At 43.3% G+C, this 25,694-nt stretch overlaps 1 protein-coding gene across 4 annotated transcripts in view; it reads left to right on the forward strand.

Moving 5' to 3' along the window:
- Window positions 1-25,694, forward strand: part of ldah (lipid droplet associated hydrolase) — a 345,583-nt gene that overhangs the window by 285,900 nt on the left and 33,989 nt on the right. For all 4 annotated transcript variants that reach the window (XM_072562459.1, XM_072562468.1, XM_072562477.1 and 1 more), the window contains exon 5: window positions 17,798-18,038. In XM_072562459.1, coding sequence (XP_072418560.1) covers window positions 17,798-18,038 — 241 coding nt within the window. The remainder of the gene's footprint in view (window positions 1-17,797; window positions 18,039-25,694) is intronic.

Consider the following 25,694-nt stretch of genomic DNA (forward strand, 5'->3'; position numbering starts at 1 on the left):
CAAGAAAGACAACGGAATCAATGGAGCAGAAAACTCAAAAAAAGGATCATGCCGTAAGGTCAAGTGAAATAGGGATTGTTAGGAAGGGTGAGGGGAGTAACAAATAAAAAATATTATATATGAATGCACGAAGCATAAGAAATAAGATGGATGAGCTTGAGGCTCATTTGGAAATTGGCAGTTACGATGTTGTGGGGATAACTGAGATGTAGCTTCAAGTGGACAGGGCCTGGGAAATGAATATTCAAGGCGATACATGCTATCGTAAGGGCAGACTGACGGGCGGGGGGGGGGGGGGGGGGGGGGGGGGGGGGGCGGTGGTGGTGACCCTGTTGGTGAGGAATGATATTCAGTCCCTTGCGCGGGGAGACCTAGAATCAGGGGATGTAGAGTCAGTATGGATAGAGCTGAGAAATTCTAAGGGTAGAAGGACCCTAATGGGAATTATCTACAGGCCCCCAAACAGTAGCCTGGATGTAGTGTGTAAATTGAATAAGGAGCTGAAATTGGCCTGTCGCAAAGATATTACTACAGTTGTTATGGGAGATTTCAACATGCAGGTTGACTGGGAGAATCAGGATGGTACTGGACCCCAAGAAAGGAAGTTTGTGGAGTGCCTTCGCTATGGATTCTTAGAACAGCTTGTGCTAGAGCCTACCAGGGAGAAAGCAATTCTGGAGCTGGTGTTGTGCAACGAACCGGATTTGATCAGGGACCTCGAAGGAAAGGAGCCATTAGGAGGTTGTGACCACAATACAATAAGCTTTAATCTGCAGTTTGGAAGGGAGACGGTGGAATCGGAAGTGACAATATTTCAGTTGAATAAGGGGAACTATGGAGCTATGAGGGAGGAGCTGGCCAAAGTTCAATGGTGCAATACCCTAGCAGGGATGGCAGTGGAGCAACAATGGCAGGTATTTCTGGGTATAATGCAGAATATGCAGGATCAGTTCATTCCAAAAAGGAAGAAAGATCCTAAGGGGAGGCAGGGGTGGCCGTGGCTGACGAGGGAAGTTAAAGACCATATAAAGACAAAAGGGAAAAAGTATAACATAGCAAAGATGAGTGGGAAATCGGAGGACTGGGAAGCTTTTAAAGAACAACAGAGGATAACTAAAAAGGAAATACGCAAAGAAAAAATAAGGTACGAAGGTAAACTGGCCAAAATATAAAGGAGGATAGTAAAGGCTTTTTTAAGTATGTAAAAAGAAAATAAATGGTTAACACTAAAATTGGGCCCTTGAAGACAGAAATGGGTGAATTTATTACGGGGAACAAAGAAATGGCAGAAGAGTTGAATTGGTACTTTAGATCAGTGTTCACTGGGGAAGACACGAGTAATCTCCCAAATGTATTAGTGGCTGAAGGATCTGAACTGAAGGGAATTTATATTAGGCAGGAAATGGTATTGGAGAAACTGTTAGGTCTCAAGTCTGATAAGTCCCCGGGACCTGATGGTCGGCATCCCAGGGTACTGAAGGATGTGGCTCTAGAAATCGTGGATGCATTGGTGATTATTTTCCAATGTTCTATAGATTCAGGAACAGTTCCTGCGGATTGGAGGGTGGTAATGTTGTCCCACTTTATAAGAAAGGAGGGAGAGAGAAAACAGAATTATACACCAGTTAGTCTGACCTCAGTGGTGGGAAAAATGCTGGAGTCAATTATAAAGGATGAAATTACGACACATCTGGATAGCAGTAACAGGATAGTTCAGAGTCAGCATGGATTTATGAAGGGGAAATCATACTTGACTAATCTTCTGGAATTTTTTTGAGGATGTAACTCTGAAGATGGACAAGGGAGATCCAGTGGATGTGGTATACCTGGACTTTCAGAAAGCCTTTGATGAAGTCCCACATAGGAGGTTAGTGAGCAAAATTAGGGCACATGATATTAGGGGCAAAATACTGAAATGGATTGAAAATTGGTTGGCTGACAGGAAACAAAGAGTAGTGATAAACGGCTCCCTTTCGGAATGGCAGGCGGTGACCAGTGGTGTGCCGCAGGGATCAGTACTGGGACCGCAGCTTTTCACAATGTACATTAATGATATAAATGAAGGTATTAAAAGTAATATTAACAAATTTGCTGATGACACAAAGCTGGGTGGCAGGGTGAAATGTGAGGAGGATGTTAGGAGGATACAGGGTGACCTGGACAGGCTAGGTGAGTGGACAGATGCATGGCAGATGCAGTTTAATGTGGATAAATGTGTGGTTAGCCACTTTGGTGGCAAGAATAGGAAGGCAGATTACTACCTAAATGGAGTCAAAGTTAGATAAAGGGGCAGTACAGCAAGATCTAGGTGTTCTTGTACATAAGTCAGTGAAAGCAAGCATTCAGGTACAGTAGGCAGTGAAGAAAGCTAATAGCATGCTGGCCTTCATAACAAGAGGAATTGAGTATAGAAGCAAAGAGGTCCTTCTGTAGCTGTACAGGGCCCTGGTGAGACCGCACCTGGAATATTGTGCGCAGCTTTGGTCTCCAAATCTGAGGAAAGACATTCTGGCTATTGAGGGAGTGCAGTGTAGGTTCATGAGGTCAATTCCAGGAACGGCGGGACTATCTTACGCTGAAAGACTGGAGCAACTGGGCTTGTGTATGCTTGAGTTTAGAAGGCTGAGAGGGGATCTGATTGAGGCGTATAAGATTATTAAAGGATTGGACACTCTGGAGGCAGGAAGCATGTTTCCACTAATGGGTGAGTCCCGAACCAGAGGACACAGTTATAAAATAAAGGGTAGACCACTTAGAACAGAGTTGAGGAGAAACTTCTTCACCCAGAGAGTGGTGGATGTATGGAATGCTCTGCCCCAGAAGGCTGTGGAGGCCAAGTCTCTGGATACTTTCAAGAAAGAGTTGGATAGAGCTCTTAAGGATAGTGGAATCAAGGGTAATGGGGATAAGGCAGGAACAGGAGACTGATTGAGGATGATCAACCATGATCATAATGAATGATGGTGCTGGCTCGAAGGGCAGAATGGCCTACTCCTGCACCTATTGTCTATTATCTATTTCCTAAATTTATGTACTTCTATCAGGTTACCCCTCAGTCTCCGACACCTTTGCATAAACAATAAGCTGATACACTCCAATCCAGGCAACATGTTGGTTGACCTCTTCTGCGCACTCTCTAAAGCCTCCACATCTTTCCTATAGTGTGGTGCCTGAACAGCACACAATCATCCAAGTGTGGTCTAACTAACGTTTTATCCTTATGTCCAAATTGTTGCCTTTTTGATTTTTTTCTCTGTTGGTAAGTATCTCGCTTTCCTCAGCTCACCTAAATGTTCCGTCACGTCAGTTTTGTTTTAGTCACATTTCAATATCATGTTTTTTAACATCCTGATATTGAATGGGATAGCTCAGCTATCCGTGCACTAGTGGATTAGGAGATGTTTCTCTTCCTAGTAATGGTATATTTGGCAGGTACTAAGATTAGAGTGTGTGAGGAACAACCTTTAATTTAAAAGGAAGATGAACATTGCACAGAAGCAGAAACACGGGTCTATAATAATGAAGACAGTAAAATAGTCAAGGATCTGAGACAATAGACCAATTGGTATTTGTTGAAGTTATTATCTTGCATTGAAGCTGTAAGGTATTAACGTGTTCTTCCCAGAAGAATCTGTTTTTGTTAAGACTTGAGTTAAAACAATATCTGCTGAGAAGATTTCCTCTGTTTGTGGTGTCTAATTCCTCCCCCATGTTTATTGCTCACTCAACATAACAAGGCACAGACGGAAACTGCTGCTGATATTCACAATGCAGCACAATAACGTTCCTATTTCTTTAATTGTGATTTGTGCTAAATTACGTAACGTTTAGTCTAATTTGTTTTGGCATTGAAGCGTTAAGATGTTTCAAATGTTTTTCATTAGCAATGAAGATTTGAAAAGCTCGCATGAATTGCCTGAAACAACTGCCTACCTGATATTTAACAAGCATTGCCTTTGCAGTTAGTTAACATGGTGATGTAAATAATTACCAGCAATTCCCCAATAGAGTCAGCTACTCACCATCAGTAAAGGTCATATAAGAGTTTATGCATTGTGATCAATTTAAATGTTTGGACAAGAAAGTTTTAATATGGCTGTTGCTTTTAACTGTAACTACTATTGCCTCGGGAATTCTTTCATAGTATATCAAAATGGCCTGGCTTACACTATCCTCACACCCCTCTGAGGCTCATCTGTTACCATTCTATCATCCAACTGGGCTTCGGTCAGCCTGTCTTTCTGCTGCCCGTAACTTTGCCCGCTAGTAGACATTGCTGTTGTTTTTCAGCTCTGATCAAATGGCCAAAATACTGACATGCATTTTTGGGATATCACTCTTTGGACTTTGTTTTGGCCCGACCAGTTTTGTGTACCTCTTCATTTGTCTTGTTGTGTGAATAAGGAACTTTTGGCAACCCCGTTAGGCATTTGGAAGGCAAAGTAATTTGAATAGTAAAGGAATGAAGGATTGTGGTAAGCAGGCATATGAATGGAACTTAGTTCACAAAAAGTTCTGCCAGGATCTTATTGAATGGCAGAGCAGGCTCGTCGGGCCAGATGCCCTACTCCTGCTACTATTTCTTATTAGATTAGATTAGATTTCCTACAGTATGGAAACAGGCCATTTGGTCCAACAAGTCCACACTGACCCTCTGAAGAGCAACCCACCCAGACCCATTCCCCTACACTATATTTACCCCTGACTAATGCACCTGACACTATGGGTAATTTAGCATGGCTAATTCACCTGACCTGCACAATCTTTGGACTGTGGGAGGAAACCCACGCAGACAAGGGGAGAATGTGCAAACTCCACACATACAGTCGCCTGAGGCTGGAATCGAACCAGGTCCCTGGCGCTGTGAGGCAGCAGTGCTAACCACTGAGCCACCGTGACACCCCTATGTTCTTGTGATCTTAAATATCTTCATGTCCTTCTTTCCAAGGTCTCTTTTTCTTTAATTTCTAATTCAGCATTCAAAACTTCTCATTAATAAAGCGACAATATTATGTATGCCATATTCCAACTCTGTCACTAGTGCTGTGTTGTCAGCATATGGCATGTCATGCTGTTGCACCAATTTTAACTCCTGGAAGTACAAATAATTTACAGTCAAAGGAATAATTTTTCAAATAAAAATTTCTGTGCCAGAAATTTCTGATATGCTGAAAATAGACTGCAAATCTCTCAGTATTTGTGAAAAGAAAACATCCTGGGGTTGATTTTAATCCTACCCAGACACTTTGGCAGTTCAAATTGAGTCTACTAAATACCAGCATGGAATTGAACACTTTCTCACCATCCCTGCTTTTAACTTGAGGTTTCTGTAGGTCAGTTCGATACTCACTTCACGCACATGCTGCTTATTGAGGTTGGCTTCGGAAAAGTGTTCCCCAAAGATCCACCGTTGTCGGAGAAATTCAGCCCAATGAATCAGAGACCACAAACGAGGATCGCGGTGAAACTGACAAGCTGTTTATTAAACAAAGCAATATCGTGGAAGAGACACTGACCAGGCTGACACAGAACTGATTCTCTGCACAGATGGCCAGGATGCTCTTCCCCTGAACAGAGGGTGCAGGCAGGTTTTATAGGGGGACAATACAAAGGGGGTCACTGTAAAGCAGTTACAGTACAATGGGGAAAATTGTAAAGGGATTGAAACAAGAATAAACTGATTGGAAATTAATCAAGCATCCAGCAGAAGCAATTCATTTGTAATTGACACAGGAGATTCCAGCCATCTCTGTGAGTAAGTGAGAATGTCTTCCAGAGGATTCTCATTGTATTTCCTGTCCGCATGAATATGTGTAAATGTTCCTTCTCCTGGCATCTAGGTCTGTCCATTGTGTTCCTCTTGGGGTGAAGTCTTCCTGGGTCTCTCAGTCTGCCTCTTTGTTTATGCGGTATGGGGCTTCAATGGGAAATGAGCCAGCCCTTAGGTAATTGGGACCCCTGCACTAAATGGAGCTGGGAGCATTACTATGAAGGTTGTTTGGGAAGTGTATTCTCTGGTCTGAGAATAGCTTGGCCATCTCCGGTTTCTATGTTAGCCTTTGGCCAAGACTGGGGAATTGTGGGTGTGTCCTGTATGTGTTGGCAGGCTTCATGTCTGTGCTTCGCAGACCTGACTCTGTGTATTGTATATGGTCATGCTGTGGGTGGGCAGAGTAGCAGATTTTTCTCCCACAACCCAAACAGTAGGGTTTCCTGGACATTTCCCTCGTACTGCCTCGTCTGACACATTTGTCCCCTTAGAGACCTTCAACATTTAATTGTCAGATCCATGGTCCAGGGTCCAATGTTCAGACTGCTTGGCCTTAAAAGGAATTGTCATGGTCCCTTTGATTTTCAGTTTTGCTTCATTGACTGGGATACCCTCAGGGGTTCTTATTGGCTGCTTTGACACAATGTCAACAATTCAAGAACATTCAACGACAGGCTCCCAAAGGGTAATGATCTGGCTCTGACACTCTTTAGCATCTTCCTAAGTGATATGCCCACCACATCATCACAAAAATTTAGTCACAACAGCAATATTATCTTGACAACTGGGGAAAACTTCTTCCAAAATTTAGAAGCTACACAAAACTTGGACCTATCAAAATTGGGTGAATATCTTTGGCCGCAAGGGCTGTAATCTAACCCAGTCATAGTCTTTGCATTTCACCTTCAAATTCACAAGGCATATGTCACTCTAAATTTTATCTGATGTGACAAAAAAAGTTGTAGCATGATCCAATATCACCTACTTTGGAGTGACCCTTGGATGTTCCCTTTACCACTGCTTACCACCTTGACATGAGGAAACACCTAGCTCGACAGCACAAGCTGAGGTGCAATAACCACCATCCTCTGCACATTTTGCTGTCAGGAAGACCAGAGCTACAGTAGGAGGACTGTGAAACCGTTCAGGCTTCAAACCCACTCACACGGACAACTTCACTTCATCGTCAGGATAATCCAGTTCAGCGGTTAATCTTGCTGTTCAATGGGACGCAGCAGCACACAGGGAAGTATTTGATCAATGGAATCCATACCACTGCAAACTGGGGATTGGTCTCCAGGCAGACCTGGCTGTCAGAATAAATTAGGTCAAGCCTTGCTGTCAGGGTTGTCTTGCAATTTGAATGCTGGGATGGGCCATGGCCAGTTTTATCTGACAGCCCTGGTCTGTCTGAGGGATGGCCTGCAGTCATTTCGGGTTATTTATATTTCAGGTCTTTTTTTAACAGATTCTGGATTAGTGGTGCTGGAAGAGCACAGCAGTTCAGGCAGCATCCAAGGAGCTTCGAAATCGACGTTTCAGGCAAAAGCCCTTCATCAGGAATAAAGGCAGTGAGCCTGAAGCGTGGAGAGATAAGCTAGAGGAGGGTGGCCCACCTTAATAACCAGCACTCCTCAAACATTCCAGAAGATTCCCCTGGCCTCGGAATCTATTCCGCCATTAGCCATGCGGCTGATGCAGCTGCCACCCCCACGCTGATTGATGATGTCACTTCCGCCTCCGTCATGGCCACTCCCACAACCACTTCCACCCCTCACAATTCCTCATGCATCACACGTGACATCACTTCCGCCCCTCACATCATCGCTGATGCCACATGCTAAGTGACTTCCACCACCCCTACTGCCATGGTCACCACCACTTTCACCCCCACCAGCGCCACTCACCTGCATTCTGCTGACACGCCCCCCACAGACCCCACACTCACTATCCCCACCCCCCAGAACCCCGAGGGGAACACTACCCCTGCTCATGACTCCACCCCCATTCCCCCCACCATCACACCCACTCTAGTTACAAGTTCCGCCCCCACTCCTAGCTCTACACCCACACCAGATCCCAGCTCCCAGCCCTGCCGAGTTTTCACCATCCCCCAGACCTCCCCCTTACTGAGGACGAACGATCAGTCCTCAGCAAAGGACTTCATCCCCCTCCGCCCACGCATCAGTGAATTTAATACACGCCGTGATGTCGAACAATTCTTCCGTCGCCTCCGCCTCCGAGCTTACTTTCACAATCAGGACTCCCGCCCACCTTCCGAGGACCCCTTCGCCCACCTCCAACACACTGCATCCACCTGGACACCCCGCGCTGGCCTATTACCTGCCCTCAACCTCTTCATTTCCAACTGCCACCGGGACATTAACTGCCTCAACCTGTCTACCTCCCTCCCCCACTCCAACCTCTCACCCTCACAACGCGCAGCCCTCCAATCCCTCTGCGCCAATCCCAACCTCACCATCAAACCAGCGGATAAAGGGGGCGCAGTGGTAGTCTGGCGCACTGACCTCTACACCGCTGAAGCCAAACATCAACTCGAGGACACCTCTTCCTACTGCACCCTCGACCATGACCCCACCCCCCCCATCACCAAACCATTATCTCCCAGACCATACAGAACCTCATCACCTCAGGAGATCTCCCACCCACAACTTCCAACCTCATAGTCCGGGAACCCCGCACTGCCCGGTTCTACCTCCTTCCAAAGATCCACAAGCCTGACCACCCTGGCCGACCCATTGTCTCAGCATGCTCCTGCCCCACTGAACTCATCTCTACCTACCTTGACACTGTCCTATCCCCCCCTAGTCCAGGAACTCCCCACATACGTTCGAGACACCACCCACAACCTCCACCTCCTCCAAGACTTCCGTTTCCCCTGTCCCCAACGCCTCATCTTCACCATGGATATCCAATCCCTCTACACCTCCATCCGCCATGACCAGGGCCTCCAAGCCCTCCGTTTTTTCCTCTCCAGACGTCCCCAACAGTACCCTTCCACCGACACTCTTATTCGTTTGGCTGAACTGGTCCTCACCCTTAACAATTTCTCCTTTCAATCCTTCCACTTCCTCCAGACCAAAGGCGTAGCCATGGGCACACGTATGGGCCCCAGCTATGCCTGTCTCTTTGTTGGCTATGTAGAACAGTTGATCTTCCGTAATTACATGGGCACCACTCCCCACCTCTTCCTCCGCTACATTGATGACTGCATTGGCGCCACCTCGTGCTCCCGCGAGGAGGTTGAGCAATTCATCAACTTCACCAACACATTCCACCCTGACCTTAAATTTACTTGGACCATCTCTGACACCTCCCTCCCCTTCCTGGACCTCTCCATCTCCATTAATGATGACCGACTTGACACCGATATTTTTTACAAACCCACCGACTCCCACAGCTACCTGGATTACACCTCTTCCCACCCTACCTCTTGCAAAAATGCCATCCTGTATTCCCAATTCCTCCGACTCCACTGTATCTGCTCCCAGGAGGACCAATTCCACCACAGAACACACCAGATGGCCTCCTTCTTTAGAGACCGCAATTTCCCTTCCCACGTGGTTAAAGATGCCCTCCAACACATCTCGTCCACATCCCGCATCTCCGCCCTCAGACCCCATCCCTCCTACCATATCAAGGACAGAACGCCCCTGGTGCTCACCTTCCACCCTACCAACCTTCGCATAAACCAAACCATCCACCGACATTTCCGCCACCTCCAAATAGACCCCACCAACAGGGGTATATTTCCCTCCCCACCCCTTTCCGCCTTCCGCAAAGACCGTTCCCTCCGTGACTACCTGGTCAGGTCCACGCCCCCTACAACCCACCCTCCCATCTTGGCACTTTCCCCTGCCACCGCAGGAACTGTAAAACCTGTGCCCACACCTCCTCCCTCACCTCTATCCAAGGGCCTAAAGGAGCCTTCCACATCCATCAACGTTTTACCTGCACATCCACTAATATCATTTATTGTATCTGTTGCTCCCGATGCGGTCTCCTCTACATTGGGGAAACTGGGCGCCTCCTAGCAGAGCACTTTAGGGAACATCTCCGGGACACCCGCACCAATCAACCACACCGCCCCGTGGCCTAACATTTCAACTCCCCCTCCCACTCTGCCGAGGACATGGAGGTCTTGGGCCTCCTTCACCGCCGCTCCCTCACCACCAGATGCCTGGAGGAAGAACGCCTCATCTTCCGCCTCGGAACACTTCAACCCCAGGGCATCAATGTGGACTTCAACAGTTTCCTCATTTCCCTTTCCCCCACATCACCCTAGTTCTAAACTTCCAGCTCAGACTTGTCCGGACTTGTCCTACCTGCCTATCTCCTTTTCCACCTATCCACTCCATCCTCTCCTCTCTGACCTATCACCTTCATCCCCTCCCCCACTCACTCATTGTACTCTATGCTACTTTCTCCACACACCCACCCTCCTCTAGCTTATCTCTCCACGCTACAGGCTCACTGCCTTTATTCCTGATGAAGGGCTTTTGCCCGAAATGTCGATTTCGAAGCTCCTTGGATGCTGCCTGAACTGCTGTGCTCTTCCAGCACCACTAATCCAGAATCTGGTTTCCAACATCTACAGTCAGTGTTTTTACCTCTTTTTTTTTAACAGAGTCCCTCCATGCCATTGTCAAGGCTCCAAGTAACTTGAGTCTATGGATTGACCTGATTGTATGCAGTGGCTGAGGGATCGGTCACGAGGATAATTGTAGATAGTAACAAAGGATCTAGTAGGGTATGGTAGGGGACACGGGATATAAAAGGAGCAAAGTGGGTGGGGCAAGGCAGGTCGTGGTTATACTGGCTCAATATAAGGACGGTGCAGGGAAGTATTTGTGATGATGTTAAGTGATGAATCATTCCCAATAAGTGGGAGCATGGAGAGCAGGGACAGTTGGTATTTTGAGAAGGTGAAGTCGGTGTGGGCACTTGAGAGCACATTATGGTGTGATGTTTGACACTTTGTCATGTCAGAGTTAGACTGAGTGCCCCTGAGAGTATGAGGTACCAGAGAGAAGATGGTGCCACTTAGCTCGTGGAGTGCAGGGGATCATTAACTTTTATCCGGCACTGCTTTCAAATCCTTTGGTACAGACCAGTGGACTGCACTGTGATGTCCAGGCTGGGTGTGTCTGATGAGGTGGCCTCCTGGTGCGATCACCTTGGAATTCCTTCTGGCATTGACCCTGTCCAGCAATGTATGGAGGCAACATCAATGAAGCTATGGGGCCAGCTTGAACCTCTTAATGGCTTCTAGAATGGGGTGACCCCCCACAGGTTGAGAGGAAGTTCTGGGTTTACAGCAAACGTTGTGGTTTCCCATTGGCCTTGAAATACATGCCAGAACTGTAAAACCCAGAAGGTCCCACCGCTGGCAAGAACCTCCTCTTCCCCATCCATGCCACATGACTTGCTGAGTAACTTGTACAACATCCTACGTGGATAGATAATGAACTGAGAAGCACTTGATTGCATGAGATTACTACCCGAGGTATTAGCGGATATCAAATTGTCCAGCGGAATTGCACCATACAGTTAGTTCTGACATTACGCGATAGTTCCATTCTCGTGTGATCTCACTTTATAAGAAAACCACACAATAGCAATCACGCCATTTAAACTAATGGGGCCGGAATCATGTTGTAACCAGTACGGGTAAGGAACATTCACGTTCCACAGATAATGGTCTAAATTCTTCAAAAGCGTTAAAGCCAATTCACGTTGAAGAAACAAGTGCTATCGCAGAACTGACTACTTTAACGTCAAAGTGGGAAATCCTGGCCATTGTATTCATCCCAATATCACAACGATCAGTCTTCAATCTCCTTCAGAGTAAGTGGACAACATGACACAGGCTACAGAGTGGGTAAGGTTTGTGTGGCCACTCCCTACACAATGGTGCCTTGAAACTCTGTCTGGATGCTACTGCAGAAACCCCAATCAAAAAATAAAGCAAAATGTATCACCTTGCTTCAGATTCCCTGCTACTTCTTTCTACATTGCTACATTTGCTCTGTTCTATCACCCCACGATCTTTGTATGGGGTATGAACTGCCTTTACTGCATGCAAAACAAAAACTTTCATTGTACCTAGGTACATGTGACAATACTAAATCAAATGAAATCAAGTTAAACATTGAAGCTGAAAGAGCTGTGGCTGCTTTAAACAAAAACAGAAATTGCTGGAAAAGCTCAGCAGGCCTGGCAGCATCTGTGGAGAGAAGTCAGAGTTCCCTTCTGAGCTTTTTCAGCAAATTCTGTTTTTGTTTTTAAACATTGAGGCCATTAGTTTAGCTGCCTACTCTACATCTGAAAATTAGGTGTTAAACATTCACATTCCTGGACCAGCACTGTTGCCTCACAGCACCAGGGTCCCAGGTTCAATTCCAGCCTCAGGCGACTGTCTGTGTGGATTTTGCTCATTCTCCCAGTGTCTACGTGGGTTTCCTCCAGGTGCTCTAGTTTCCTCCCACATTCCAAAGATGTGCAGGTCAGGTGAATTGGCCATTCTAAATTGTCCATAGTGTTAGGACATTAGTCAGAGGGGGATGTGTTACTCTTCGGAGGGTCGGTGTGGATTTGTTGGGCCGAAGGGCCTGTTTCCACAGTGTAGGGAATCTAATCTAATCACTGTGTAAATTGTTAACTTATCAAGATAGAACAAATTGTAAATTATTGTTGTATTTCATGGGATAATTGATCATAACTATGATATATCTTCATGGTTTAAATTGATGTATACCCATAGATTAGATTGGATTCCCTACAGTGTGGAAACAGGCCCGACAGCCCAAGAAGTCCACACCGACCCTCCGAAGAGTAATCCATCCAGTCCCGTTTGACTAACGCACCTAACACTAGGTAGCAATTTAGCATGGCCAATCCACCTGACCTGCACATCTTTAGACTGTGGAAGGAAACTGGAGCACCCGGAGGAAACCCACGCAGACATGGGGAGAATGTGCAAACTCCACACAGACAGTCACCCAAGGCTGGAATTGAACCTGGGTCCCTGGTGCTGTGAGGCAGCAGTGCTAACCACTGAGCCACCGTGCCATAGTTTTGGAAGAATTTACGATAATCAAAGTAAGACAGTTACATGATATTCCCAATCTTACTATATATGAGCTAACCAACTATGAAATTCCAAAATTAGTTTTTATTCTCATGAAGTTTTGAGCGTGATTCTCAAGTGCTTCCTAGAGATTATCGAAATACTGATATTGTGCTACGTTTTTAAGTTATGGCTTAAGCTTAAATTGTACTTAAAGATTCTATTTTTTCTGTTTTCTTCAGTGAGCATAGAACAGGGAGTAGGCCATTCAGTTTTTTGAGCTTGCTGTGCCATTCACTTAGATCATGGCTGGAATTGTTTTCTTTCCTCCCCTCCTTTGAAAGTATTCATTCCTTTCTGCGGCATGATTCTACGAAATGGTCTGCCTTTTGATTCTAACAGATCCTATCTGTTAGCTAACTCAGTACAACCCCAGCAATCAGGCTTGTACCTGGATCAGAATGTCTCAGCTACTGATTAGTACAACCCGCCATGACGCTGGTAAATTCTGAAAGAAGTGCAGCACTGATATGGTTTGTATTGCTTGTGTTTTGAGCTCTGTACGAAGGTTAAATTGACAGCATTAATTGAAGGATCCAATTCAACTCCAGTCATTGAAAATAATAGAAAATGAGCATTCTGTTCAAGATTTCTTCCATAAATACTTGCACTACATGTACTTTTTTAAAATCGATTTTGCTGAACCTCTTTCAGTCTGCTCCAGCCTCTTCCTAATCCAAACAATAACAGCTATTTCTGCTTCCCGCGCTCTACTACCTGTAAAGATACAAGTTAAGAACATAATTTGGAGGTACCGGTGTTGGACTGGGGTGGACAAAGTTAAAAATCACACGACACCACGTTATAGCCCAACAGGTTTATTTGAAAGGACTAGCTTTCGGAGCTAGTGCTTCCAAATAAATCTGTTGGACTATAACCTGGTGTTGTGTGAAAGTTAAGAACAATCACAGCATTTATTTATAAGTTCTTCCATCATTGGTTAGAGAATAAGGCAAGAAAAATGTTGTGTCACCATAGGCTTGCTAACCTATTAGGATTGCCATGGATTATCCAGGAGTGAAAGATAAATTTCAACCAAGTGAAACTCAGGCAAATTTTAAAAATGAATGTGAAAACTTAAGATAAAGTAATTTGAAAGTGTTAACTGGTGGGTGAAATATTGTGACTATTGTGCTGATGCAATATCAAGAGAGACTTTCTATTTACACGGCGTCAGCATGGAGTGAAATTGCAGATGTTAATGCACAGTTTAATTTCTGATGTGTGCTAGCAGTGGGTAAAACACTTCATGTAGAACATACCTCGGTGGGAATACCCTTTCATGCAGCTCAATGGGATAATAATGAATCATGTTACCTAATTGTTACAAATCTGGATTATTAACAGTTTAACTTAAAGGACTTTAGGTCTTTCATATTAAAGTATATCAGTTTGGTTAAATTAGAAGACAAGGAATAATTCCACAAAGCAGCTGCACGATGATTAATGTAAACTGATTGGTGAAAAGGTGCTGCCCACATTCCATTACAGCCTTAAGCAGTGTAAGCGAGCTTAGTTGAGCCTGTGTCTGCAGAATGCTGAATTTTGCACACTGTAAAATTTAGCTTTTATATATTGTACTCATTTGACTTCTAATGCACAATGTAAATTACAGTATTGTACTTGAAGGAGCTATTTAAAATTCATCGATTACTATGAATTCCATGATTGTCAAATAACTTACATTCACATGAGTCTGTTTAATTGCTCTTCACTGCTTTTACATTCACCTTGTGCTCAGGAAGGTTGTTTCTTTTAGATCGAGACTTTATTGTCACATGTACTCAAGTACAGGAGTACAGTGAAAAGTACATAATGTTGCCACACGATGGGCCATCTTAAGTATAAAGGTACCTAGCTTTTTTGGCTGGATGTTTAGGAAGGAAACCTGTTTGTATAAGATATGGCTATTGGCTGTCACCTCTTTACAATCTTGCCCTCTTTCAAACTGCTGAGGATCACCCATTTCTTATTATATAGCCTTTAACACTGAAACAGCCATGGAAATAACTGTCATCCTCGGAGAACCAGCTCCATAATAGAGTTGTGAATGCCAGGATTGAGCAATTTTCTAATAGAATTGTTGTTCCATGTAACAAAGCTCAACAGCAACCCAATGTAGAACATTCTGTGGCCTCCAAGAGATCAAGTGTTTTCCTTCTGCCAAGGACATTATTGTTCTGAAAATCTGACTGCTTCATTGAAGTGAATAGCTTCCACTGCCTTAAACACTTAATTCACCTCATTTATTTTACATGTTCTTGTTCTCAAATAAAGCCAATTGGGCGTACTTTACCTAAAATATTTGTGTTCAGCTGGCTGGATTTTAAAGGTTCTACATTATGTTATTTGATGGCTTCATGCAAACGAGGACGTGTGGTAAAATTGCGTCCAAAAGTGGTCCTGGTTACTTCAACCAAGTTCATGTTAAAGCCAGGGGAAGGGAAAAGAGCAAAACATTACGCGATCCTGTTTAGTTCACCGCCTAAAATGATGCATAGTGCTGTTGATTAAGTAAAATGCCTTGACCTCAATAATGCTGATTGCAGGACTCTATGAACAGACGGAAAGAAATTTTGATGAATGTGGCATTCTGTCAAATTGAACCACAGTTCACCATTAAGTATATCATTATGTTATCTATGAAAAATGTAGAAGATTCTAACTGACATTTAATAGCTTAGTGTGCCAGCACAATGAGTTTTTTTTTAAATAAGTACAACAAACTACATCAGATATTTATCATAAGTAAGTACTGCATTTGATTAGTAGATTATTCAGTTTAATGAAATGGATTCTCACAGTTTGCAGACCTTTTAAAATCAGTCAGTTGATCTGTTTCTTGAATGCGGTTTAAAGATGTACCTGATAGAAATGTAATAAATTGAAAAGTTTATTTTAATGAGTTTGTAAAATTGTCACTTGTGTTGCTTTCAGCCGTCAAATTTTTCAGGTTTTTATTGTAGTCCCCATTGTTGATGACGATGGCCATGGTGGGAAAAGTGTTTCTTCTTATACACAGACATTTAAGATAAAATATTTCACTATTGAACAAAGAAACCTTGGAGTGCAGGTTCATAGCTCCTTGAAAGTAGAGTCGCAGGTAGATAGGATAGTGAAGAAGGCGTTTGGTACACTTTCCTTTAATGATCAGTGCATTGTGTATAGGAGTTGAGAGGTCATGTTGCGGCTGTACAGGACATTGGTTAAGTCATTATTGGAATACTTCATGCAATTCCGGTTTCCCGCTATAGGAAAGATATTGTGAAACTTGAAAGGGTTCAGAAAAGATTTGCAAGGATGTTGCAAGAGTTGGAGGGTTTGAGCTATAGGGAGAGGCTGAATAGGCTGGGCTATCTTCCCTGGAGTGTTGGAGGCTAAGGAGTGACCTTATAGAGGGGCGTGGATAAGGTAAATAGACAAGATCTTTTCCCTGGGGTGGGGGAGTCCAAAACTAGAGGGCATAGGTTTAAGGTGAGAGGGGAAAGGTATAAAAGGGACCTATGGGTCAACATTTTCACATAGGAAATGGTGTGTATATGGAATGAGCTGCCAGAGGAGGTGGTGGAGGCTAGTGCAATTACAACATTTAAAGTCATCTGGATGAATGAATGAGTTGTAAATGAATAAGAAGGGTTTAAAAGGATATGGACCAAGTGCTGGCAAATGGGATTAGATTAATTTAGGATATCTGGTCAGCATGGACGAGTTGGACGAGAATCAGACATTCTCTCCTCCGTCACCTCCTCTCACAATCCTTCTTTCCTCCCTCACATCTTCTCACAATCCTTCTCTTCTCTGTCATCTCCTCTCAAAATCCTTCTCTCCTCCTCCACCTCCCCTCTTAATCTTTCTCTCCTCCGTTATCTCCTCCCACAATCCTTCTCTCCTCTAGCACCTCCTCTCACAATCCTCCTCTCTTCTCCACTATCTCCCCTCACAATCCTTCTCTCTCCTCCATCACCTCGTCTCACAGCCCTTCTCTCCTGTCTGTCACCTCTGACAGGTTTCCGGTGACTACCACTGGCCCAGCTCCTGCTCTCACAGTTCTCACTGAGAGGTCACAACAATCTTCAAACCTTCAAGCTAAGCCACAGTGGGAAAATGTTTGGGAAAGAATATGCTGGGGAAACTGTATTCTTTCAAGGTTATTGTTACTCCCTGGAAATAAAGGAAGAGATAATGCTACACAGATTATTTTCAAGAAATATGAGGCAAATAGATTAATATTAGAGCTATTGACCATAGTCTACTTTCTCTAACACTTTTATAGTTATGGAGTTGTATTCCCTTTCCTTTTAGATTCTAAAGAAAGAAGCATGACAAACATTTTCCAAAGCCATATGCTACAATGAGTTGTTTATTTGAAGATTTGTGTGTCATGGTGATCTTTCTGTGCCACTGAATGGGAACAAAAACTGAAAAGCAAAGGTTAAATATTTGGCGAACATTATTTAATTGAATAATGAATGTTATAGTGAAGCATAAATCGTGTTCCTCATTGGTTAAGCGAACGTCACTCGTGTTTGCTTTCTCCAACTGGATGGTCACCATGTTGTTAAAGTTTACATCAAAGATGGAAAAGCCTGATCTTGAGTCTCTACACACTGTCTTTAGTGACAATACAATATACTCTCAATTAGTAAGTTATGAACCATTCCTCTTTTGAATTTGACATCAGCTTTCAATGTTACCAGGTTATTAGTTGGGCCAGTTGAGGTATTTCAGGCAGCCTGTAATTATCTGCAAAGGTTATTAATGTACCTGACAAACCTCACTTCATTTCAAAGGTAGAGGAAAACAAGGGCATTATTTCCACGCTTTGATATGGTGCCAGAGGCTTTACTCATTGGAGTTTTCTCTCACTGGTTCCACAGGTTCTGAAAGCAGTATTACTTTTTCCAACAATTGAACGCATGGCCGAGTCACCACAAGGCAAGCTTATGACACCAGTACTTTGCAAACTTCGCTTCCTGCTGTATGTTCCAATCTACTTCCTTTCTTTTCTGCCAGAAAGCGTCAAGGCCTCGTTGGTGAGGTGGGCGCTGCAGAGTCTACAGTCCCTGGATGAAACTACTGTCTCTGCCTCTCTTAACCTCTTCAATGTGGATTGTGCAGGTGAGTTGACCTCCTGATTTTCTTTACTATAGAAATATCCCACATTTTAATGACGTGATAATCTGCTCTCAAAAGCATTATTTTTCTGTCTGCATTGCATACGCCATATATTGCAACACAATATAAAGATTTCTAAAGCTAAGTAAGGTAACTGCATATGTACAGTTTTGCCAAAGATGTAAAATTAGGTCTTGTTTATGTGTTTCTTAGCTGTTGTTACTAAGTGTAGATTAGCATACTTTTTGGACAATTTGTCAAGAGGCTGCAGAAATCATTAATAAATAACTGCTGGAAAGCCCTTTCCTGTCTTGACAAGCCAAAGGCATCCCTTTGAATGGACTGGCCAACTTCAGACTTTTTTTTTAAATGCTAAATTGCCATGACTTTAAGGGTAAAACGACACAGCTCAAGATTGTAAACACTTAATATTACCAAGTGATGAGTGAGTGTATTGTAATGCTGAGAAAGTCCATGTGAACTTCTGGACTTTTTTAGACTCAACCACATAATGTGTAATGAAGCAAATTAGGTGGCTTTATCCAATCTAATTGGAATTGATAATAAATCTACAGAACTGGTCTTGGTGGATGGCCCTGTTTTCACCCATAATTAATGTCTGGAGCAGGCTCTTGAAAACCCATAGTATTTTGCAGAATAATGCATTGACTACCTTAGACGCCTCATATTAATTTGAGCTGGAAATGTTCATCCTGTTATCTGATACATATGCTCCGTATCAGTCCCAAAATCTGATCCTGGACCCAATTATTTCTCTTGAGAAAGGGGTCATCTGCAATGAATCACCATATAATTAAAGTAAGACTGATGTGTGCTTATACTCCAGGGCATTAAGCTTGACAATATGATGGAATTGGATTAACATTAGAAGAGATACAGCAATAAACCCAGGATGCTTGTTGCGCAAAGGAATGTGCAGGATTGGAAGAGACCCTGAGCTCCATCTGGCCTGACCCAAACACCATGTGTATCAATTGGACAGTGTTGTACAATCAAGCTGAGTAACTTAAAACTACTTTAATAGTTGTTGCCATTTCTTTCACCAGAAATGTTTCACCAGAAACAAAAGTAACAAAATACAGGGGATTAAAAAAAGACACTGCTCATGCTGGTAACCACTTCAGAAGGGGTGCTGATGCTAAAGCTTATTCATCAAGGCGATAGCTAACTTCCTGGTTGGTTTTGTAAATGTATCATGTGCTGTAGATTTTCTACCTTATCTTACTTAGAGCATACCTCCTGCAGATCAGGGCTTCACCTCCTCCAGAACTTCCTCACTCTCCTTACCCTTTTTCTGGCTCTGCAGGGAATTGCACATAGCCTTCCTGGTCTCCATTGTGGACTATACAAGATGGAGGTTTCCCAAAGTCCCTCTTAGATTTAGCCTCAACCCCCCTCATGGTTGTTACCTGAATTCTGGACACTTGATACTGCTTCCATCATGCATTCAAATCATATAAATGGCAGGAAACAGGGAATCAATGTAAGCAACAGAGTTTTGGATGAGCTCATGGCGAGTAGAGATGGTTAGGATAGCATTGCAGTAGTCTAGTCTAGAGGCAACAACAACTTGAATCAGCAAAAGGATGAGCTCAATATCTGTTAAGGTTGCAAACAGAGCTGAAGCTCCAATTCTACTCCTTTGATAAGAGATTTTTATTTTTCCAACAGCAATCATCCTAGTTGAGGAGGTGGCATAATGATAGAATCCCTACAGTGTGGAAACAGGCCATTTGGCCCAACAAATCCACACCGACCCTCCAAAGAGTAACCCATCCAGTCTCATTGGAGGAGAAAGTGAGGACTGCAGATGCTGGAGATCAGAGCTGAAAATGTGTTGCTGGAAAAGCGCAGCAGGTCAGGCAGCATCCAAGGAGCAGGAGAATCGACGTTTCGGACATGAGCCCTTCTTCATTTCCTGAAGAATGGCTCATGCCCGAAACGTCGATTCTCCTGCTCCTTGGATGCTGCCTGACCTGCTGCGCTTTTCCAGCAACACATTTTCAGCATCCAGTCTCATTGCCCTACCCTACATTTACCCCTGACTAATGCAGTTAACTTACACATCCCTGAGCTCTATGGGCAATTTAGCGTGGCCAATTATGTTCAGAAAAAATTTACAAGCATGTTGCCAGGGTTGGAGGATTTGAGCTATAGGGAGAGGCTGAACAGGCTGGGGCTGTTTTCCCTGGAGCGTCAGAGGTTGAGGGGTGACCTTATAGAGGTTTATAAAATTATGAGGGGCATGGATGGGGTAAATAGGCAAAATCTTTTCCCTGGGGTCGGGGGGGTCCAGAACTAGAGGGCATAGGTTTAGGGTGAGAGCGGAAAGATATAAAAGAGACCTACAGGGCAACTTTTTTCACTCAGATGCTGGTACGTGTATGGAATGAGCTGCCAGAGAAAGTGGTGGAGGCTGGTACAATTGCAACATTTAAGAGGCGTTTGGGTGGATATATATGAAGAGGAAGGGTTTGGCGGGATATGGGCCAGGTGCTGGCAGGTGGGACTAGATTGGGTTGGGATATCTGGTCGGCATGGACGGGTTGGACCGAAGGGTCTGTTTCCATGCTGTACATCTCTATGACTCTAGTTTACCTAACCACACATCTTTGGATTGTGGGAGGAAACCCACACAGTCACAGAAAGAATGTGCAAACTCCACAAAGACATTATATTGTCACTGTTCTAGTAATTTAGATCTCACCCATGGCAACTGGTGGATTTAAATTCAATTGCTAAATCTGGAGGGGTCTAGATTAGGGTGGCACAGTGGCTGACTAGTTAGCACGCTGCCTCACAGAGCCAAGGACCCAATTCAATTCCTGCCTCGGGTGACTATCTGTGTGGAGTTTGCATATTCTCCCTGTGTCTGTGTGGGTTTCCTCCCACAATCCAAAGATGTGCAGGTTAGGTGGATTGGCCATGCTAAATACCCCATGGTGTCCAGGGATGTGCTGGCAAGGTGGGTTAGCCATGTGAAATACAGGGTTACAGGAATAGGGTAGGGGGAGTGGGTCTGGGTGGGATGCTGTTCGGAGGGTCAGTGTGGACTCGTAAGCCAGAGAGTTGTGCATCTTCTCTGTCTGCAGCAAATGGGACAGAAATTGCCATGGGGTGGGAACGTGAGATACAGTGGGCAATGCTTAACATTGAGTCGACCACGACAGTACAAAACATTGTCTTACAAGATGGAAGACTGCTTTTATCATACTTTGCATTAATGTTGTCTGATTAAACAGCAAAACAGTTTTTAATTGATAATTTTAACATTGAAATGATTCATCAGTTACCTCTCCTTGCCACCATCCCTGGCCTTGTTTCTGCAGTAGAATTTTCAATGGGGAGAAAGATCCAACAGATTTTAATCTCAAAACGAGGATAACTTAATCCTGTTGTCAAGTGTCAGAATCACAGTGTGTTTGAAGACTAGCTTTTGTACACTGAAATCATCTTATCATGGTTTTTAACTTTTTCCATTTCAGGCAGTTTGCTCAATAGAGTGCTCCATTAAGTTAATCTGTTAACTTGCAGGCTGACTGTCCTTAAAAAGACAAAATGAATGTCACTATTTTAGCTTCTTACCCATTACTGCTGAACGAACACAGGAAGAGCTTCCTGGCACTCGGACTTCCTAGTTCTTACATCTTGGACCTTTTTAACTCTTTGCCTGCCCAGTTAAACATATTAATGTCAATAGGAATTGGGTGATAAGTTGTTAAAAGCTTTCTTAATGACACAGTCAATAAAACCAGTGGCAGAAGTGACCCTTGCCAAGCAGGTAGGTTTCATGTAAGATATCCTGAGTCAAAGAGGTTTATATTACCAGGCAGAGGGAAAGGCCAATGCATGTGGCAGCACTTCCTGCTGTAAATTATCTGATCCCTTACTGTGTGCAGCAACCTATCTTTTCATTCATTAATTTTGCAATATTGCCTCCGCGTCTTTTCCCCCAGCCCTCTAAACATGCAAGTTCAGTACATTAATACGTTGGGTCATGCTGCAAAATAGCCTCACGTCATAAATACACTGATGTACAAGACCTGCTTAAAATGAAATTGCCCGATAAAATTCACTGGATACACTGGTGTTGTAATTTTCTGCTCCTGGGTAATCTCTGGTTCAGTTTCATTGGGTTTTTAACAAGCGTGTAAAACTGGATGAGCAGCACTTAGTGCAGTTGCTTTCTCAAGATGGAAAGAACAGAAATCTAAAAACAAAGTTAAATCTAAAAGTGTCTCCAGTTCCACTGGTACATTATAGTGGCCCTGCATCCCTTTGGTTCATTTGCCTTGGATTGATGGTGAGGAGCGATCCACTTCTTGCATACTATCTAGCCAAAAAAAAACACCAAAGAACTGCGGATACTGGAAATCAGAAACAAAATCAGAAATTGCTGGAAAAACTTTAGTCGGTCTACTGAAGTTTGCCTACTACTGGTGAGGGCAGGCTAGAGTTCAGTTGAATCACAGATCAGTGGCCCCACACTCATATGAGGCATGGTCAGTCGGGTGACTAGTAGCCAATAGATGCGGCAAAACCACTGAAAGAATAGACAGTGAGAAATTGATGCAAATATGATGGATTGCCATAAAATATTGAATCATTCAAGAATCACTATCCCTCGAATTTCAGGGTGATGTCCACTCTACGTTGCATGTTTCTGCTGTGGGTCTTCATGTGATAGAAAAGGCCAGTTCCTGATCTGCAGGTCATTGGACACATATGAATGTCCCATGTGGCAGTGGGATCAGAGTCCAGGTTTTGCTTCCTTTCCTTCTGTGCCATTGTTTGGCCTCATCATACACATGCGGCACAAGGCAAACAGGATGTCTCCTTCCTTATTCCAACTGCTCTGTTGCGGAGAATCAAATGGAAACCAGATAGCTCCTTATGTGGGGAAGAGGAAGAATATGGAAAGATGTCCTTAGAGTCTCTCAGATACCTCACAGGAGCTGGCTTGAGGAGCATTGACAACAAATACAGAAATTGCTGGTAAAACTCAGCAGGTCTGGCAGCATCATTGGAGAGAACTGAAGGTAGTTCTCCAATTCTGAGGAAGGATCACTCGACCCGAAACATTAACTCTGATTTCTCTCCAACAGTGTTACCAGACCAGCTGCGTGTTTCCAGCAATTTCTGTTTTTGTTTCTGATTTAAGCATCCGCAGTTCTTTCAGTTTTATTGAGGAGCATTGAAACTGTTCTGTTGCACTCAAATAGATGTTTGACGTAAGCAAAACAAAAACCAAGAAAAGGAAGTAGCTTATCTTCAGAATTAATTCGTTAATTAAAGCATTAAATTGTAGCTTCTAGTGAGATGATTATTATTTGTGATAGGATAATTGTTCTGCTTTTTAGCCTGAGCACCCCATGATTATAGAGAGAGTGCCAGTGAAGTGAATGGTCTTTTTTAAGATGAAATCTCCATTGGTGGTATAAATAAACACAAGTAAAAATAATTGCAAGAACAAGAATTTTGAATTTGCTAAAACCCTCTGATATAGCACCTGATGTACATAATGGAAAAGCATCAGCACAAATAGTGAAAAATGATACACTCCATCATAGACTTCAGTCATAATATTACCTGTTTGGATCACAACAACACAGTCAATAAAGAGTTTTGATGCAAAGTGAACTCCTAATGTGACATTCATTACCAATCTGCCGAATTCACCAGTGACAGTGACTCCCCACGTATAACAGTTTGATAGACTGCTTTCCAGTGTCACAAATAAAAAATACATCATGCTGGAAAAGCTCAGCAGGTCTGGCAGCACTTGTGGAGAAAGAAAGAGAATTCATGTTTTGAGTCCAATGTGACTCTTCCTTGGAACTAAGATAGATGTCAGGAAAGTGATGGGTTTTTAATCGCTAGAAATAGGTGAGAAAGGACAATTAGAACAAAGGGGAAGTTGGATGGCTAAGGCCAAGTCACAGGAGAAAATCAAAGGGAGTGGCATTGCTTATAGAGAAATGAGAAAGTTAGTGTCAGCAAAATGTAGGTTGGCTGTACTGAAAACCCTGGCAGTGGGACACAGTTAAAACATGGTGGAGGATGAACTTCATGTTTTGAAGTTGCTGAACTGAACATTGTGTCTAAAAAGCTTTGAAGTGCCAAAGTAGGCAATAAGTTGTTGTTCCTCCAGCTTGTTTTGGACTTTGCTGGAAGACTACAGCAAATCTAGGACAGAAATGTAAAATGTGAGGGTAGGATGCTGTGGGTGATGCTTGTTTCTGGAGAAATTAGAACATTAATCAAAACTGACAGAGCAACTAGGGTAATGGTCCATATCACTGTCCTGTATCATAAACTACTATCTTTTACCATAGTGAATATAGCATTTCGTCCTGTAGACAACCATGAATAAAAAAATTCAGGTGTTATACGGCAACAGCAATTCAGATATTTGCTGCAGAAATTCCCTAAGGGTGGTATAAACTGGGTTAACAGTTAGATTTTGAGATTTATAAAATATAGTAAAAACTGAAAATGAACATGGAATCTAGAATTTATGAATTACATGACTGATGTTACCCAATAATTTATTTTTGGTAAAATAAACCTGTATTTATATAGCATCATCTTGGGATATATAATTCACAGCCAAGGAATTGCTTTTGTGGTGTAATTAAATCTTTGTTGGTTTTGAGATTAACGTGACAGCCAGTTTCCAAATGGCTGAAATCAGAAACCTGATAACAGCCAGTTATTTTTGAAGGTGTCATATTAGCCAGTATGCCAAATGAGTCCCCTGCTGTTCTTCAAATAACACCTGAATAGCTTCAGTTTAGTCAATTATCCAGAAACCCGTTCCTCTGACAGTGCAGCACTCCTGCAGTAGTATACGTTGGTGTCTTCAATTCCCCAGGAATAGAATCCAACCCCTGACCTTCACACTCTGAGACAAAAAGGCTGCTTCGGGCCAAGCGTCATGATTTGGAGATGCCGGTGTTGGATTGTGGTGTACAAAGTTAAAAATCACACAACACCAAGTTATAGTCCAACAGGTTTAATTAGAAGCACTAGCTTTTGGAGTGCCGCTGCTTTATCACAACCACCTGATGAAGGAGCAGGGCTCCGAAAGCCAGTGCTTCCAATTAAACCTGTGTGATTTTTAACTCTGGCCAAGTGGATACTTCATTGTAAACTAATGATTTAGAATTAGGTTTTATTGTCACAGGTACTCAAGTACAGAAAAACATGTGAAAAGTGTACAAAGTTGCCACTTCTAGTGCCATCTTAGGTTTAAATTAGAATGATAAAGAAATAAAATAAGTTAAGCATTACAGTCCTTATAAAGCAGAGAAAGAAAAAAAAACAGAGCAGATGAGTCTGTGCTCGGCTTCACCCCCAGGCCTGGAGTCTGCCCCTGTGTGTTACCAGGTATCCTCACTGTGTAAAAGATACTGCGAATAGTGTAAATTACTTTCCTTCCTGATCACTGTTCTCTCAATTTTCACTTGTCAGGTCTAAAAACTATTAAATCTGTGACAAGAACACGTTTGAGAGTTTTGCGGCAGAAATTTTGAATTCTGAGCGACAGAGAGTGAAGGAGAAATCCCAGCCCCCAGAACACCACTTGAAGCTGTCAGCGCATCATCCGCTGAAACTGCAGAGTTTTGATAGCACTTT

Source organism: Chiloscyllium punctatum, chromosome 3 (genome assembly GCF_047496795.1).
Source record: "Chiloscyllium punctatum isolate Juve2018m chromosome 3, sChiPun1.3, whole genome shotgun sequence".
In the NCBI taxonomy this organism is placed as follows: Eukaryota; Metazoa; Chordata; class Chondrichthyes; order Orectolobiformes; family Hemiscylliidae; genus Chiloscyllium; species Chiloscyllium punctatum.